The sequence below is a fragment of the Anabrus simplex genome, chromosome 4, assembly GCF_040414725.1.
Source record: "Anabrus simplex isolate iqAnaSimp1 chromosome 4, ASM4041472v1, whole genome shotgun sequence".
NCBI classification, from domain to species: Eukaryota; Metazoa; Arthropoda; class Insecta; order Orthoptera; family Tettigoniidae; genus Anabrus; species Anabrus simplex.
In genome coordinates, this window is record NC_090268.1 from 8,731,152 (window position 1) to 8,750,299 (window position 19,148).

Below are 19,148 nucleotides of genomic sequence, written 5' to 3' on the forward strand. Positions count from 1 at the left end.
AGATGACCTAAGTCTTTCCTCCATCGATTCATTTAGACCTAGGTTAGATCGGATCTCATAATTTTTCACATGATCAAGTCGGGTCTTTTGGAGGGCAGTTCTAAGAAATTTCATTTCACAGGCTTGAATCCTGCTACAGTCCTTTGATGTTAGTGTGCAGGTTTCCAGAGAATATGTAAGGATGCGAATGAAATATGACTTGTACAGGATCATTTTTGTTCCTTGTGGGACCTTCTCATCCCATAGTAGGTGTCTAAAACGATACTGTGAAAGTTAGAGCCTTTGGTTGCTATGTTTGTTATTTCTATCTCAGCTCTGTTATTGCTACCCATTACGCTTCATAAATAACTGAATTGGTGTACTACTTCAGTTTGGTGGTCCTGTATTTTTATGTTGCGTTCTGTATTATGTCTGCTGATTTTCAATGCTACTGTTTTTGATGGATTCAATTTCATTCCATAATCATCAAACAGAGTCATGTCAGAATATATTCTGCTATTATATGCGACAGTAGATGGTACTACCTGTGACTGTCTGGCCGAGGGTCTGGCGGCCAATACCAAACCAAGCAAACTGAGGGAAAACTAATAGCTGCGAGCAGAGGAGTTTTCCCTTAGAAGGTTGGATAAGATGAGACCTTTGTGCGGGAAATAACACACAAATTCATCAGCTGTTGCCTTGCAGTGAGGCAGGGGACTGCCACAGGCTAAGGGACACCACCCTGAAAGAAAATTCTCTAGTACTTTAGACCTAGCAAGTCAGTACAGGTGTACAATGCAGGTGCTTTCATAATGAAAACGAGCCTTGGAAAGAAACATATTCTGAATTTTGACAATACATATCCTGTATACAAGAAGAAAACCATCTCCAGATGAGCTAAACTAAGGCACTCCAATACAGTGATTAAAACGGAATGTCTGAACGCTATTAAATGCCTCCAAATGACAGGGAAAGCAGGACTGTGAGAAGCTGAGAAATTCAAAAGGAAGATCCTTCGCAAAATAATGGTCCCAAAGATTGTGGATGGGCGGTATAGGTTGCGAGGAAGGGAAGAACTGTACTGTGACAATGAAAGGCTGAGTCCATGAGAAAACGGAGACTTAAATTTTATGGGCATTTATTTAGAATGGATGAGAAGAGACTAACGAAAAGGATTTTCACAATACTAGACAGCAGACCTAAAGTGTTGGACAAATGGTTCAGGGAGGTGAGAAAGGATCTCAAACAAGTGGGAGTAAATTCAGAAGACATTTCAAACCGAACAAAGTTTAGGTCAGTGATCGACATATTCCGTGGCTGGACGGAAGAAAGAAGACAGGCTGCCAGAGCAGGGATGTTAAAGTTTGAGTTGTGAGGAAGGCTTCCAGAAACATATAACTGTTACCTAACGTGGTCTCTAATGCCCGTAAACAAATATATATGTGTTAGTATTATTTTCAGGTTTTCAGTATCTACTTATGTACAGTATATAAAAGTCAAATACTGTTCACTGACCACTCTATCTCCAGATCCAAAAGGCTTGGAAAGCTGAAATTTGGAACATAGGTTCATCTTTTGCCCTATGCATGCAGTAAGAAAGGATTTTTCAAAATTTAGCTGCTGTGGTAGACTTTGGCCCTTTGCCAAAATTACATAGGCTAATATAAGCAAAAATGAATTTGTCATACAACGATGAGACGAAGGTCATTTTACAAAGGGCACTAGGATAGTTTTGCAATATGCAAAAACGGTTGGCTGGACACCCCTGTTATGATGAGGGATGAAAAGAGGGGTGAAAACCGGTCTAGAAGACGGCAAGGCACGACCTTCACACCAGTTGTTACCAAGCAGTGAGATTGAAAGCAAGTTAAGATGTCAGTGTGGTCTAAAGATGAATATCGCGCAATTATCCGCTACAGTTTTGCTCGTGGATTAACTGTTGACCAGTGCCTGGAGGAAATGACTCCCGTGCGGGGAAAGACTGTCCACATCGGACAACAATTTTCCGCTGGTACTAAGAGTTCCAGAGGGAAAATTATGGGGTTGAAGACGATCTTCGTTTTGGGTGACCGTCTGAATCAGTGACTGAGGAAAACATTGAAGCTGTGAGGAAAATGTTGCAGCAAGAGAGGCGGTTGACATATCGGCAGGTAGAAAAGACCCTCCACATCCCTGCGCCAGCTATTCATTCAGTTCTACACGACCATCTCCATGTTAGAAAGGTTTGTTCCCTTTGGGTGCCCCATTCACTTTCAGAGGAACAAAGGTCACATCGAGTGAAATGGTGCCGAAAAGTGCTAAAACAGTTTGAAAATGGGACTTTGCGTAACGTCGTCAATAGCATCGTTACAGGTGACGAAACTTGGCTTTATTATTACGATGTCCCAACAAAATCCCAGAACAAGGTGTGGCTGTTTGAAGATGAGGGTACTCCTGTGACTGTGCAAAAGTCAAGGTCAGTGGAGGAAAGGATGATTGCAGTCTTCTTTACTAAACGGGGCATCCTGACTCGGGTTGTGCTAGAAACACAAAGTACAGTTACTGCGAAGTGGTACAGTGAGACTTGTCTGCCTCATGTCATCCAGGCTCTCAAGCAGCTCCATCCTAGGTCACGGCTCAACACTTGGCTCTTGCATCCCGACAATGCCCCAGCACATCGTGCTAATGTAACAATAGATTTCCTTGCCAGATCAGGGTTGACTGTGCTTGATCACCCTTCATACAGCCCTAATCTTGCCCCATGGGACTTCGCACTCTTCCGAGAAATGAAGATGAAGCTGAAAGGGTGGCGTTTTGCATCCGACAAGGAGCTTCTGGCAGCATGGGATCAAGAGTGTGAAAATGTAACCCAAGAAAAGTGGCAGAGTTGGTTCAGTGACTGGTTTCAGTGTATGGAGAAGTGTATGAAAAAGTCTAAAGCGTTCACTCACATTGAAAAACTTCCCTAGTGCCCTTTGTACATTGCAAGGAACAAATCTCAGTCTGTCCCTTTGAGACATTAAAAAACACTTTGAGATATTGACACCACTTAGTCCTGGAGAGTAGATTCATGAATGAGCTGATCAGAAGCAGTACAACTTCTGCTTGAGCAGATTGCATGAGACATGCAGAACGATTGCAGGAAGAAGAGAGAATTGCAGGGTGCACACTGTCCGTGGTTTCATTTAGAGCAATATGATCAAACATACTTCTGCATTCTATCAGACAGTTTTCATTCATCATACACTTCTTCTTTTCTTTTGTCCGGCTTCATGGCTTAATGGTTAGCATGCTGGCCTTTGGACACAGGGGTCCCGGGTTCGATTCCTGGCAGGGTCGGGAATTTTAACCATCATTGGTTAATTTCTCTGGCACGGGGGCTGGGTGTATGTGTCGTCTTCATCATCATTTCATCCTAATCACGACGCACAGGTCGCCTAAAGGAGTCAAATCAAAAGACCTGCACCTGGTGAGCCGAACATGTCCTTGGACACTCCCAGCACTAAAAGCCATACGCCATTTCATTTTTTTTTTCCCTTTTCATTTATAGCCATATTCTATCTTTTATTCTTAATACTCTTCCCCCCGTGTGTGGGGATGACAGAATAACATCCATGGTATCCCCTGCCTGTCATGAGAGAAGTTGCCCCACGTTATCGTAACTTGGTAGCTTGGGATGGTGACCACGGGGCCTTTAGCTGAGACCTGGTTTTTCTTCCATTTACATGTGCCAGGATCCATCCTTCCTTTGTCAACTCTTGTTCTTTTCTGACCTCGACAGTATTAGGTTCCCGAGGCCTAGGGAGTCCTTCATTTTCACACTCTTCGTGGCCCACATTTTTTTGGCTGATACCTTCATTTTTCTTAGTGTCGGACCTGTTCTTTTTTTTTTTTTTTTTTTTTTCCTTCCCATCCAATTAATATTAATATAGGGTGGTTGTCCAGTTGTACTTCTCTTAAAATGTTACCTCTTAGCATTTTCCACTTTTCAGATTCGTTTTGGCCACATAGCTATAGTTGTTCTACCAGGTTTTCCTACAGCTCCTGTGTTCCTGTTTCTCATTGCTGACTACATTTTCCTTTCCTTTTTTTTTTTTTTACACTAGGATTCATTAGGCATGCAGCTCATTTCTGTTGGCAGCATAATGGTACCTCATCGTGTTGTACCTATGAAGGGAGAGGGGTCCTATTTTTTAAATTCTCTATCTTAATGTACGGCACGGACTCGCTGGCACCTCAGGTGCGGGTTAGTGTCGTTCAGCACATTTGTAACAAGTGTCAGTGGTTTTAAGTGTTTACTACGATGCCGTATGGAAACGTGTAGCGAACCATTGTTGAGTACCAGGCTTACATATCCCTTCCAACTAATGTATCATCCACTGTGAAATAAGGTCTGGTGGTAGCCTGAAGAGCCCATCGAGGGAGTGTTCTGGTCCCTTGAACAACTCGTGTTCCTCTCGCATCTTTTTAATGTTCGTTAAAATACAGCGTTGTAGCTGTGAATTTTAGTTCCACCGAGCAGAGTATTTTTTCAGCCCTGCGTTCAGGAGGTTTGAATCCCCCTGAAAATGTTGTCACGAGCTGCCACTGTATTAATTGTTTATAATGCCAAGTGTTCTGTTGCTGAGAGCTCCGAGCTCCGTTATTGAGCATGTTGTGGTGATAGGGGTGTCTTGCTTGTTCTGGCAGGTGGTAGTTTTGCTTGTGATTTGAGAGGGATACTCTAATTCAAAATATCTTGTACATATTTTTCTTGTTCCTTTTGTTTGATTACTCTTATTGAGAATTTCAAATGATTTGATTTACCTTTCTGGTATATATATGCTGTAAACAGTTTTACTAGTTTATGTTCCAACTTTGTGTTTCCTTCTCGCTATGCTCTGTGAATTATGAAGTTGCTTGTTAAGTCCATTGTTAACATTTGCAAATTGTATGTTTGTATCTTGTGGGCATGTAGCAAATTTAATTTGTATAATTGTTGATAAAAGCTTCTATTCCCAGAAATACTGAATATGCACCATTCTTATTCAGCTAAACCATTTCCTTTGTTATTTCATGAAACACTGGAAAGACAATATTTTAAGAGCAATTTCATTTTTTAAATGTGTTTTCTTCTTGATCTGACTGTCATGACATACAAGGGTGTGGTGATTGTTTGGTTTTTTTTTTTTTTTTTTTTGCTAGTTGCTTTACGTCGCACCGACACAGATAGATCTTATGGCGACGATCATATTGTTTTGCCTGCCCTTTTCAGTAGTTTTGTGAACATTTAATAACTGTACATAGTAATAGATTCATTCTTAATGTAGTTTATAACACTTCTTTCCATTCAATATTCACTGTTCTTTGACCATTCGGCCGTATCTGGATCTTAGAATTTTCAAACAATCTTGCCCGAGATAGTCCAACATATAATTGGCTGTGACAGAATACTGGCTTGGGTAGGTAGATGCACACTTTTTCAAGAGGTTGTCCATACACTTTATTATTGGTAACGGTCTTCAGAAGGCTAGTTGACGTGTTACCTTCCCGTCTGTGCGTACATCATTGATGTTTTCTATGAACAGAATGCAAGTTGATAGGAAAGTTCTGCCATCTGTTTACTCTATTTAGAAACTAGGGAAGGTCAGAGAATCAGAGTATATAGCACAGAATAATATTCTTCCATGATCAGAGGAAATATATACTCTCTGGCTTGACAGTTAGTAATCAAACATGGCTGCATGCAAGCACATTACTAAGGATGAAAATCATATATACATATCAGAATACTAATGAAAGTGTTAGTCGCAGAGCAATCTGCTAAGTACAGAAAGTATAGCGGGTTAGGGGAAGCCTTCGCCTCCAATTATTGGAGCGATCGTCCATTGATGTAATTTTATGATTGCTCAAAGTTGTCTGAACTTAAAAACTTATCAGTGTCTCTTGAATCATCAGCAGGTAATTCCGGAGAGAATAAAACAAAATCGGTCCAGTAGAACGGACAGACGGATTTGCCAAAGCTGTTTCTAGTGAACTCTTTTAATATGTAGATTAGAGGGGAAAAGAAAGAGGATGGATCCTTTTAACAAGGAAGATACAGTACATACTGACAACTGGATGAGCACATTTTCTTTTGAATCGCTAGATGATTATAGCTTGTCAAGCATGTTGATAGCTAGAATGTAACACTGTAATACCCAAACAGCATAAGCACATGTTACTTACAGTGCTGTAACTAAAATACTGCACATATTTATGTGTATGGATATTGCATGTTCGTGTTCTGTTCAGAGATTTGTATTCAGTTTGCATTCCTTTCCCTTTGTGACACTAATTCATAGAACTTTCCTATGACATTGGGAACAGATTCTGTTCTTTTCATGAAAATTGCAATCTATCCCATACCCCCTTTGGAAAGTTGGTGGTGAAATGTTGGTAGCCCCTCTCTGTTGCTGTACCCTGATATAAACTTAACTTTGAGTTCGTTGTTGGTGCATTTTATCAGTGAATCAGATAAAAAATGAATTCAGAAGTGAGCGTCATGCGGCGCATCCATGGCTGTAAGTGATCACTAGGGTTCGGATGTTTAAGATCTAAAAATCGCCCAAATATACTCTTACAAATAACTAAATATGACTCAAACATATGCGTTTCCACTGAGTGATTTTGCCTCTACTTGTTTTATATTAAAGAAGATACAGTTCATTTGACAATCTTATTGCACTACTTCAGTTAAATTCTTTTCTAGTTCTTTTTAAAATTCCTCTAAACTCTATCTGAGCTCGGTATCGGATATATTAATATTGCAGTCTTACACAGTAGTGAGAGAAACCAAATCGCCGCTCCTGCACATTAAGTCACCCTGGGCACAAAATATTTAACTGAAGTGAAATATAGAAAGGAAGACATACATACCTCGTATTCCCCATTAATCTCGGCAGTCTCATTAAACCGCTTTCTAGCACATCCTATAACTTTGCCCACTTTGCAGAAAAGAAACATTCCTTCCCGAACTTTTAAATTCAGTGTATTAATGTAGCAATTTCACTGCACTTTAGAAATCAGTTCTGTCACTGTTGATGAAGCCTTGAAAATTGTCTCTGTAGAAATGTTTAAAAAAGGTGAGGGAAGAAAGTGAAGTGGCCACGAGCCACAAGTGCTGAGACAGCCCTTGTCATATTTTCTTGGCTCTCAACAAGGGCGACATTCTGGTGGATGCGTCTTAGTGTAAAGGAAGTTACTCTTAAAGTAGTGATGTAAATTCAGATGAGATGGAAGAAGTGGTAGTTTTGTGGCCCGAGCTTCAAATTTCATCACGCTGCAACAAAGTTATTTACAAAAACATCATTGGACATCACATTGTTTTTTCCAGTATTCTTTTGGTATTAAATATTTATTTCAGAAATAGCTTCTCATTTTAGGTTTTTTTAATTGTCTGTGGGATTTGTTGTTGTTCTTCTTGCCAAGCAGACCTGACCAACAACTGGAAACTGCAGATTATTATTATTATTATTATTATTATTATTATTATTATTATTATTATTATTATTATTATTATTATTATTATTATTATTCATTAATTCATTCATTTATTCGTATAGGCGACTAATGGACCACGTTAAACATCTACTTGATGTGAAGTTTCCTAAAGCACCACACTTCTTTCATCTTCCCACTGTGTGCTTTCTTCCTTTCTTCAGACTAAGTTGTTTCGGTCTTCAATTTCTTGACCTCCCGGCCCACTTGTACTCTTTGTGTGAATATCCGTCTGTCGTGTATGTCTGAGCTTGTGATGCCAACATCCTTGAAGTCTTCTCTAACTTCGGCGATCCACTTCATGTTCTTTATGCTGTCGGTGTATTCCAAGTACTTTGGTGTTACGTGATTGACATGGTTTATTGTAGATGTTCCCAGTCTTCCATCTTTTGTCTTCTCTGCTCGTAAGCTGATTTCTCCATCCCAATGACCTGTATCATCTCTCCGAGATACTTGAATGTGTGAACTCTCTTGATATTCCCATATTTTGTATTATCTTCGACAGATATTGTGTTTTCTCGAAGGAAATCTGTAGTCCCACTTTCCCAGCCATCTCTTTCAGAATTTTGATTTGCTTTGTTGCTGTTTCTATGGTATCTGCTGTTTCTATGGTATCTGCAAGTATTGCTGTTACTGGGCTGAGGAGAGCGCTCGCCTTCTGTGCCCAACTTCGCAGGTTCGATTCTAACTCAGTCTGGTGCTATGTGAAGGTGCTCAGTTATATCAGCCCCGTATTGTTAGATTTACTGACACATAGAACTCCTGTGCGGCAAAATTCAGGCACCTTAGTGTCTCCAAAAACCGTAAAGTTAGTTAGTGGAATGTAAAATCAATTACATTATTATTCAAAAAGGGTATTCAGTGAGAACTTTTGCTTTATGAATGTTTAAATCAGTCTTATTTATACTTGTTGGGCTGAGTTGCTCGCATGATCGAGGCGCTGGCCTTCTGGCCTCAACTTGGCAGGTTCTATCCTGGTGCAGTCTGGTGGTATTTGAAGGTGCTCAAATACGTCAGCCTCATGTTGGTATACTGTATTTACTGGCACGTGAAAGATCTCCTACAAGACAAAATTCTGGCACCTCGGCGTCTCCGAAAATCGTCAAAAAAGTAGTTAGTGGGACGTAAAAACAATACCATTGTTATTCGTTTGTACTTCAGTTCTCTATAAATTTTGGTGACTTGGTATGACAGAGAGGAAAGTTTCTTCCAGTAGCAGTACTTGAATTTTATTGCCTCAGAGTAGAAAGTACAGTGTTTCATTGAAATGTTTATTTGAAATTGATATATTGAAAGAATTGATTTTCCCCAATTTCTGATTTAAAATTTTGCAATATTACAACACTTTAATGCATCCTTTACTTATATTCCAGAATACTATGGAGGAGTCCCCACGTCCCGGTGATCAGAAGTCTTCACTACTCCAGAAACTTTTGTCGGAATGAGGGCTTGTGTGTGTCTTGCGACAAGTATTGCTTCTGTTTGCCAGCTGGTTGTGCATTTGCTGGAGCTCAAAGGACACAGTAAACAAGAAGTTCAATGGAATATTTGGTTTACTACTACAAAAAGTGCATTAATATTGAATTAGTGTTTATTTTTAATATTTTTTCTCACTGTAGAAAAAAAAGTGATGCATTAACTGTTTTGTAAATGTGAGCCATATTACATACGCAGAGTTCAGAATTTGGGAATGGCATACTTGAGAAACCTGCTACTGCCACCGATCTTTTAAATGACAAGACATTTGTTGAAATTTTCAACACCGTACATGTTTTGTACCCTTCTCTTTCTGTGACTACCTTTTATATATACATAAAAAAGGAAAAAAACTGGTAAAAGGAGAAATGTCCATTCATTCTGAGATCTCACATGTTGCAGTGATCATCTTCATGTTTATTAATTCCTGTGTTTCCTATTGCTTAATGGTTACATTTAAAAAATCAATTTTGATATGAATCGTTTTGGAAATGGTGATGAGGAGAACAGACTTGCTTTTTGGCCTAGTCATAGATATTTCTGATGAAAGATTGGGAGGGTAGCCATGTGGTGAACGTAAGTATGAAAAGACAAAAGTAGTATTCGAGTCTAGTATATTTTTATCTTAGAAATTGTGGACATCGTTTTTAATTTTAGTTTGTAGTTAGTATGAAATATTCATCTTATATTGAAATTACTTTCTCAAGTATTTTAAATCTTATCTTCATATGCTTTGCAATTAGTGGCTTTTTTTGCTTCCTTCAAGAGGTACATGACTTGGTTCATTACTCGATCATACTATTTTAAAGAACTGACAAATTTTATTAATTAATTTATTTATTACTTTTACACAAAATGTTTTCATGGTTACCCTCCCAATTTAAGCATCAATTAGGTGGAAAATTATTGTGATTACTAAATATCTTAACTTATTATTTATGAATGAAAAGTCACATATTTTATATTGCACTCAATCTGAATGCCATTGCCAGCCATTAATTGCAAATGTGGGTTGAATGTGACCAGCTCAATGTTTCCTCGATATTCTGCATTGCAGTGGCAATATGGTAATGTACTTTTTTAGCACATCCACCGTTGATACATGATGATGGTTAATTGTTTGAACAGATAAGTTGGGAATTGTTTTGAATAATGATTTGCAAATCATTTTATTGTTAGAAGAAAGAGTGACATTTTAACTTAGGCTAAGTTCTAATAGAATTTCTGGACGGGAATGTAAGGTTGCAATTTGTGCTGATTTTAGTATTGATATTTACAAGTTGTGGAAAGATATTGATCTTCCACTATCTTTAATACAGGATGATTTATATAAACCAGGTGGTTTTCAAAATGGCCCCATTTCTGTCTGGCACCAGATACGAAAATGAAACTATATTTCAAATATTAAGAATGTAGGATGCTAAATGGCTTATTTTGTCACCTATTCAATACATATAAATATTTGAACATTTAGAAATTTATTATTAATTCCATTTGAGACATGTTTACCCTTCTTTGAGGGCATCATCAGTCAAATTACCTCCTCAAGGCAAAAATCAGGTACCCGATTAGTAATTAAATTGTAAACATTACGATACATTACAATGCGAAAATTAAGCAACCAAGAAAAACTTGTTCAGTGGTGATACAGTTAAACAATATAAGTTTATAGACATAGTAGTCGGCATCAATGCGTAAATTCACTGGGTATTTTAGCAGAGTCCAGCTGTGGTGTTCCGAAGAATAATTGACGCACTCATTAGAAAATCATAGGAAATTATAAAGTTTATACAAATATTTACATCGAAACAGTCAGCGGAGAAAGGGTATAAAGTATCTGGCGTCAATGTTCATAACATTAATTACTGCCGTTGGTTGAACGATTACAGGTTGACAGGGTAACTATACAGTAAATTTACATTATCCAGTTGAATACTTGAGAAATTACAGCTTATATACATATTTACAAGAGAACAGCTTGGTGAGAAAGGATATAAAAATGTCTAGCATCAAGTGCATCCCGTTGTTTTAGTCATTGGATGACGATTGCAGCATTAACACATCAGTAATATGCAGAGCGGTCCAACCGTAGTTTATAAGCACAGGGGGCAGGGAGAATATTCCATAGGTTTTTTATTTTTTATTAGAATGTCAAATGAGGTTCTATAGGCGTAGTCAAACTGAAAGTTGTCTGTTTGAAGTCCCGGGTTCAGTACGGTGAATTATTAAGAAATATTAAGAAACTCTAGGATATTCACTTACCGCCACAGAAGATGTTGGAAATGACCTCTATCTTCATGTAGACACAGCCATGCTTCTGGCAGTTTGCTGCAATGTTTCCTTGTCTATTCCCATTGATTTCAGTCACGATATTGGTCTTCAAATGTTCAATTGTTCATGGTTGATTTTGATACACATTATCCTTGAGATAGCACCACTGGAAATAGTCTGGTGATCTTGGCGGTCACAAATTCTTAGAGATTACTCTGTCCTCAAAGAAGCTGTTGATCGTCTTGCTGAAAATAATCGTAAGTTCGCTCAGTGTTGTGTAGTTGCTCAACAAATTGTGGGAAAATGTTTTTGTACCGGTTTGTGTTCATCGTTTCTGAGAAGAAGAATGGTCCCACTATTTGGTTTGTAGAGACTGTATACCAAACTCAGACCTTCTGTGGCTGCAGGGGTCTTTCATGAATACTGTGTGAGTTGTGTGTGGCCCAAATACCGATATTTTGAGAATCTGCATAACCAGTCAGATGGAACAATGCCTCACTTGTCAGCTACATGATGTCAGAATTCCCAGAAGCTATGCAGTAACACTTGTTTTTCATTATCCGTATGGCCACAGTTTCTTTACCTTGGTTGCTCTTTGTCATGTGGAATAGGACTTCTGGGCCTCCTGAGACAAACGATGTAACGATTTCCCAGGAGACTGAAACAAATGAGTCGTGACTATCAAACCAGATGTGCGATGCTTGTTGGACTCGCGCAACTTTCTCACTAAAGCCAGAACCATGTCTCTCTGAGAAGGGGGTTCTTTTCTTTTTCTTCTCTTTAAATTATAACTGTTAGGTTCTTCAGAATGTCAAAACTAATTTATGAAAAAATAACATTAAGAAAATAGATGAAAAAGAAAACATATAATAACAAATTATACCTGAAAAAGAAACCGCGTAATTAAATTCGAATGACATGTTTCATTCGTAGAAGGACATCATCAGATTCTATCAAATCACACACTATTTTTAATTTTCTTTTTTAATAACTTAGGAATTTATTAATATTATTGAGAAACTAGCAAGATATCCATGCTTCGCTATGGTATTATAATGAAATTTATAATTGAATGCTTAACGTTTTATATATAATCCGCAATCTAACTCGTTTTCTGAGAGAATCTGCTAAAATTCGTAATCTGACTAGTTTTCTGAGAGATTACGGCAAAATTCCTCCCATTTTTCAATCTTTCTTTCCAGCAATTGATTTCGTACTTCCCGGGCAGGGTCGAGATGTTCCACCCAGTCAGTTGGGTCCCTAAATCTTTGCCATCTTTTCCTATAAGCATTTTTAATATGGATCGAATCTTTGAGGAGATCTGGCGTGGTGTCGTCTGGGGTGCATTGGCGGTACTGAACCTGCGGCCGGACTGCAACCATAGTCATTACCCGGCCAGGACCCGTTTCCAGAGCAGTCCGCACATTTTGACGATGGTCTAGAACATGATTATTATTATCATTATTATTAATAGGGTGGGTGATGTTAGTTGAATTTAGGTTATTATTATTATTATTATTATTATTATTATTATTATTATTATTATTATTATTATTATTATTATTATTATTATTATTATTATTATTATTGATGTTCAGGATCCCATAGCAAGATGCAAGACCGCTACTTGGCGGTAAATTACATCTGCTGCTATTATCATTGCTGACTATGTGACCAGCACCATCGTCGCTCGTAAGCAAGTGCGCGAGATTTCTGGCGACACGAATGAAATACTTCTGTGCATTATTGACCTTATTATAGAGGTGAACAATTGCACGGTCAATGTCATTCCTATTGTTTATTTCAAATGTGTTTAAATTTTTATTTATATGCCAGGAGAATCTACTGTAATCTAACTATATGTTCTCCAAAGGAAAAGATGGTTCTTAAAAACGAACCCAGGAAAGATAAAAAATGATCAGTTTATGATCGGAATAAGTACATTATGAACAGTAAAATCAATTGGTCTCAACACCTTTTTCACCCCACCACCATTAAGATGTTCACGTCTGTTACCTTCAATTCTGAGATATAAATATCCCCAGAAAAAGAATTCCCTTTTTTTCCCCGCTTCCTTTCACCCCCCCCCCCCCCAAGTGAATTTCACGTTAAAAAATACTTGTTTCTTTAATAGTAAAGGATCTTCTAAATACCAATTATCACCACTCTAACGTCTTCAGTTTTTGAGATATGTGGCCTCATGAAAGGAATTAAACTCCTTTTCACTCCCGCTCCCCAAGATGATTTCCCCCCAAAACGCTTTCTTATTTGTTTTTAAAGGAGATCCAAATACCAATTTTCACATCTGTAACAACTTTAGTTTTTATTAGATGTAAGCATCCTCATACAATTAATTCAATTAATTTTTCAATTCTTTCACACACCCCCTCCCCCTTCATTGGATTTTTCGAGAATACGTGTTTCTTTAATTTTAAAGCAGATTCCAAATACCAATTTTCACATCTGTAACACCTTCAGCTTTTGAGATATCAGTATCCTGATTAAAATAATTCAACCCCAATTTCAGTCACTTTTACCCCTCCACCCAAGTGGTTTCTTAGAAAACAAAAAATACATGTTTCTTTATTTTTCATAAAGATAAAAATATTATTTTTCACTTCGGTAACATGTTAAGTTTTTGAGATATACTGTAGAAATGCAAATTTTAAAATTTACCCCCTTTTTAGTTCCCCTTAAGTGGAGTTTCCAAAAACAAATCACCTATGTTTCTTTACTTTTACAGGAGATTCCAAATACCAATTTTTACGTCTGTAACATCTTACGTTTCTGAGATACACTGTAGATATAGTCTTTCTAAAGATTCCCCCCAATTTGTCACTTCTGTTTTACTCCCATTAATTGAATTTTCCAAAAACAAAAAATACGTGTTTATTTTCAAAGGAGATTACAAATACCAATTTTCAGGTCTGTAATATCTTCAGTTTCTGAGATATAAGTATCCTCATTAAAGGCATTCAACCACTTTTTTTAATCCTTTTTCACCCGTCCTATTAGGATTTTCCGAAAACAAAAGAATACGTGTTTCCTTATTTTTAAAGAAGATTCTAAATACCAACTTTTACATGTGTAAACTTTTAAAGTTTTGAGATATAGATGCATTCAATTTAAAATTAACCCCTCACCCCCTTAGCGACGGAATGTCCAAAAATCCTCTTAGGAAGCACCTACATGTTAATATGAATGTATCCCCGAAATTTAATTCCTTTATGTCCAGCAGTTTTGGGTCGGCGATGATGAATCAGTCAGTCAGGACAAGTTATTTTATATATATATATAGATGTAAAACCTGTTGCCACTCTTGCAGTACTCCAGAACGTCATGACTCCTACTGGTTTGAGTCTTTTGGCTTCGTAATTTGCCTGTGGACCAGTGAAGGGAGAAGCAAGTTTCAACATTCAAATAATTATTGGAAGAGAGGGGACAGTTTTAGCATAAATGGTTTTACACTTATCAATAATATTAATCAATTTCCAAGTTATTATAAAATAATATTTAAAAAGTGCGTGTTCTTTCAAGAGCGAAACATGATCTCTTGTTTTCTTTTCCAAATATTTTCTAAAATTTATTTATTTATTTATAAATTAGTTTCAATAGACAGTGATTCGAAATGGCATCCAGTAGCAATACTCTCTCCTGAATGCTAACAATGGACTTCGTAATCCAATATTTGAAAACCACCTGGTTTATATAAATATATGCTGCATAAGTACGCTTGAAAAAGAAAAAAATACTGACTTTGAAAAGTGGACCCAGTGTAAATGTAGTTTTTTGCTGATTTACTTCTGTCTTAAATCATTAAAAAAAGCTGTTTTAGTGTACTGCACAAGAGTCAGTTTGTTGTAACTGGAAAGGAACATCTTCAATTTTAACATTTACGGAACTAAGACATATGATTGTACATTTATCAGCTATAGTGTAAATTATATCCTTTACTGAATCATGTTTTTGGAGTACATCTGTGCACGATAATTACTTGGAGACTACAAATATTTATATTATTTTATGTTTGCAGTGGAAAAGATTAAGTACGCCTTTTATTTATCTTCTTGTAGTTCAAGCATGATTCATATGTGGGCACTGGCGTTTAACCTTTACTACCAAAGGGTAGGATAGTTAATGCTACAAAGCCTCTGATAGAAAGGAAGCGTTCCTTCAGTGAAACATGATTTATGAGTGATGCTGAACACCTAGATTTTATGCTCCTTAAATTTTCACGTTAGGGACTGTACTAAAGACAATTTTCCAAAATCTTATACTTGACTTGCAAATTTACAGGAATACATGTTGTATGTGTTCTGGCTAAATTTATTGCTCCTGTAATTGCAGTAAGACTTAGCAAAGATTTGAAATAACAATTTCTCCACTGAATTTTTTTTTCAATGTCCTCTTGATATAACTTCACTCTGTGTGTCTTATATCCCCTAAGACTTGAGCAGTACATTATAAACATTCTGCAATATTTTTTAATGTAATAATCATTGAATTAGTTGGACATTGGTGGGACTTCACATTTCGAATGCATATAGAAAGTAGTTACGATACTTTTGAAATAAATAGGACTATCAGAAAGGTAAGGGTCTCTTGTTAATATTTTTTATGCTGTGGAAGGAAAATTGTATTGGCATTAAAGTAAATAATGAACTAGAGAAATCAGTTTTGATGAATTTTGTTATATTATTTGATTTCCAAGCCTGCAGTCACCATGATGGAGTGTTAAAATTCTGTCTCAACCAGATATGTCACTCATGGTATTTGGAGTAATGGTCTGTATATATATGTATATACTCTTTGTATCTTCTGTGGGTGTGTTAAAAAGCAACATGGACTGGCTGGTCGTAGCTGTTTCATCATTGCTTAAGTGGCTTTTCTCCTCCCTAATTGTGTCAAGGTTGTATGTGTTTCACTTGTAATACAAACGACTGGCCATCTTTTATCTAAGTGCAATATGGAAAAGATATGAAATAAACTACAATTTTAATTAGGTTTTACAGTCATTTTAAATTTGTATCTTGTATAATAATTGATATACAAAGATTACTTAAACAGAAAGTGACTCGGTTTATTTCCTCTCATGTGTTTGTAACACATGAAAGAAATTACCTTTCACTATGCTGCTCTGATTACTAAATGAAATGGTGTTCTCCCTCTCGAACGTTTCAGCAATGTGTTCCTTGTGCTGATTTGCTGGGAGAAAGCCAGTAGCTAGCTTACTTGCTCTTCCTCTTGGCAGCTATTTGTCTGTTTTTGATGTCACTTTACATGGTATTTTCATCTTAATAAGTCATTGTATGATGTGAAACTAAGATTTACAACCTTGAATAGTAGAAGTAATTACTTGTCTTATGTTAGCTCTTTGTAAGAAATTGCAGTAACTTACTCTGTGATCACTGAACAGTTCAGAAATTTTCCAACGAATCAGTTATGTTTTTGAAGTAGTCTTCCACTTACGTATAGTAAACATATTTCACTGCTATTTATTGTGATGCTTTCAGTTGTGCACTTTCAAATGTTGGGGCTATCCCTGTGTTCTTTCTGTCTAGCTCTTGCTGTCCGAAAGTCTGTTGTTATGTGATGAAGAAGTACAAAGCTCTGTGTTATAATTCTGCACTTCTGCTTTTTTTTTTTTTTTTTTCACCTGCAGATAGGCAGGCACGTATTCACACAAAATACACATGAAGTGAACTCGATGACAGGACCCATGTTTCTGTGTGCAATTCTGTGCAATTATCTCTTTGGACTTGTGGTTGTGAACTGTGGACTGAGAAAAAGTTTCTTGTGCCGCGGGAACAAAGTGACTATGCCTCTGCAGCAGTTGTTTTTTGTTTTTTTTGTTTTGTTTGTTGTTAATGTAATAAATAAACCAAAGCATGTATGTAAATGATGTACAGAGGACTTAGATGCAAAATGAGGGTAGTTAGAGAATTCGGGATACTGATTATTATTTTTTAATGTAGGGTGATTCATCTTTGAAAATATGAAGAGAAAAGGGAAAATCAGAACTGGAATTTAGTCAACAAACCAACTGGACTGCACTTAGAAGTTGACAATAGATAGGCTGTTTCCAATAGATGAATATTATAGGGAGCCACCTACATCAGAATGTAAATTCGGTTAATATTTTTGTATACATATTCTTAACCAGGTCCAACACCAACCGGTTGGCATGGCATGCGCGGACGATGTTATTTTTTGTAGCCTGCTCGGCCATCACAAGCTGGGTACAAAACTGTAAAGAAAGAATGCTATTTGTAACTTTGTGTGTAAGTAATTATAATAATTATTATTATATTTCTTCTTATAATTATTATTAATCTACTCTCCTTGTTCACATCTTGGTTATGTATTATTGTTCTGTTTATGCCATACGACGAAGCTGGCATAAATAAACTACTGATGCTTTTTGGAAATATGTATCAAGGTTTTATTAAAGAAAGAGTTGATATTTAATTACAGAAAGGGAAAGAAACATTATCTGTGTTAATGTACATACCATTTGTTGATTTTTTAATTCTTAGTTACATGCCTGTTAAGATGCTGCCTGACATTTTCTGTATGATTTTCCTTCCATCAAACGTCCCTCTGTCGTACCTATATTTTTATTCTTTTCATCTTGACAATACTTTTCTCCTTTCTTTCTTATATAACCTCTTGTTGGGTTATTCACAGTCTGGTCAGTTTATTAATTCTTCAGTTCTTTGGAAAAAGTGTGAGAAAGCTATATGCTATTTTTTGAAGTTCCTGTAGGCAATTTGTATATATAGTTTATTTTTTAAAGTGCTTTGTGTACATGTTGAATCTTACTGATTTCTTGAAATTAAAAGCGAGAAAGGTGCCCAGGCTCCTTTAGATATTACATTGTTACCTGGCATTTAAAACCTGACTTGTATTGTGATTTTGTACATGAACAGTTTCAGTCGTTACTCACATGACAGGCCAAGGAAAGAACTATTCTGCAGTGGGATTTTTATTAGTTATTATTAATGAAATTGGTAACAATAAAGTACTGTTTTTGCTGAAGAAATAAACTGCCTAATTTTCGTTATTATTTTGAAGAATTTACAGACAGAAAAGCCCTTTTCAAAGGTTCCATTTGCATGGCTTTCAAAGAATAGTAAATCCTTAGATGAAAGTTTTAGACTATTTGACTCCCTTCCTTTTTCTTGATTTCTTACATGTTCTGAATACCTTTATGCTTTGTGTGTGAAGTTTATGTTGAGGGCTGTCCTCAGACTGATTGACTGAATGAGGGCTGGTCACTCTTGGCTTTCCGTCCTGCTCAAGCTGCCAGTTTACCGATTTAAGTTCTTCTTGGCGTGTCTGTAGTTCTTGCCATAGCCTTTTGGCTTTAGCCTTCACCACAGTTATCTCCGATTCAATCATTTTTGTTCTTCGAGAAAGTGTTTGCAGTTTGTTGTATACTCTGTTTTTAGCCCTTATCGTACTTTGACCTATCTCCTTATAGTGTGCCGATTCGTTCTTCAACTTAACAGTAATGTAGTGGACATATTCATACATAAGTCGTAGCTCGACAAGATGCGCCTCCCTCCGATAAACTCTACGTTCTAGAATGCTAAGTTTCTCCTGTAATTTTTCGGGGTTTGCATCGGAGTTATTTTCATCACCAACAGTACGAAACCTGTATGTGGTTTGGAATAACAGTTCGAATCCTGCTTGTTGATGTGTTACTAGCTCGAGCTCTGTGCATAAGCCTGTAAGATAATCTAATTGAACATGTGGCTGAAGCATACTTTCATAGTTTCTAAATGTAAAGCTGCTCCGTGATTGTGAAAGTATCTCGCTCGTAGGAGGAGTACTTTCCTTACTTTCTCTTTTCTTCATCAAATCTGATAAAGAAATCTGCAGTTCTCTACACTTCTCAGCAGCTGTTCGGTGGTGTTCCTTCA

At 36.9% G+C, this 19,148-nt stretch overlaps 1 protein-coding gene across 6 annotated transcripts in view; it reads left to right on the forward strand.

Moving 5' to 3' along the window:
- Positions 1 to 17,532, forward strand: part of tai (taiman) — a 433,432-nt gene extending 415,900 nt beyond the window's left edge. For all 6 annotated transcript variants that reach the window (XM_067145001.2, XM_067145000.2, XM_067145002.2 and 3 more), the window contains one exon: positions 8,850 to 17,532. In XM_067145001.2, coding sequence (XP_067001102.2) covers positions 8,850 to 8,921 — 72 coding nt within the window. In that variant the 3' untranslated portion in view covers positions 8,922 to 17,532. The remainder of the gene's footprint in view (positions 1 to 8,849) is intronic.
- The last annotated feature ends 1,616 nt before the right edge of the window (positions 17,533 to 19,148 follow it).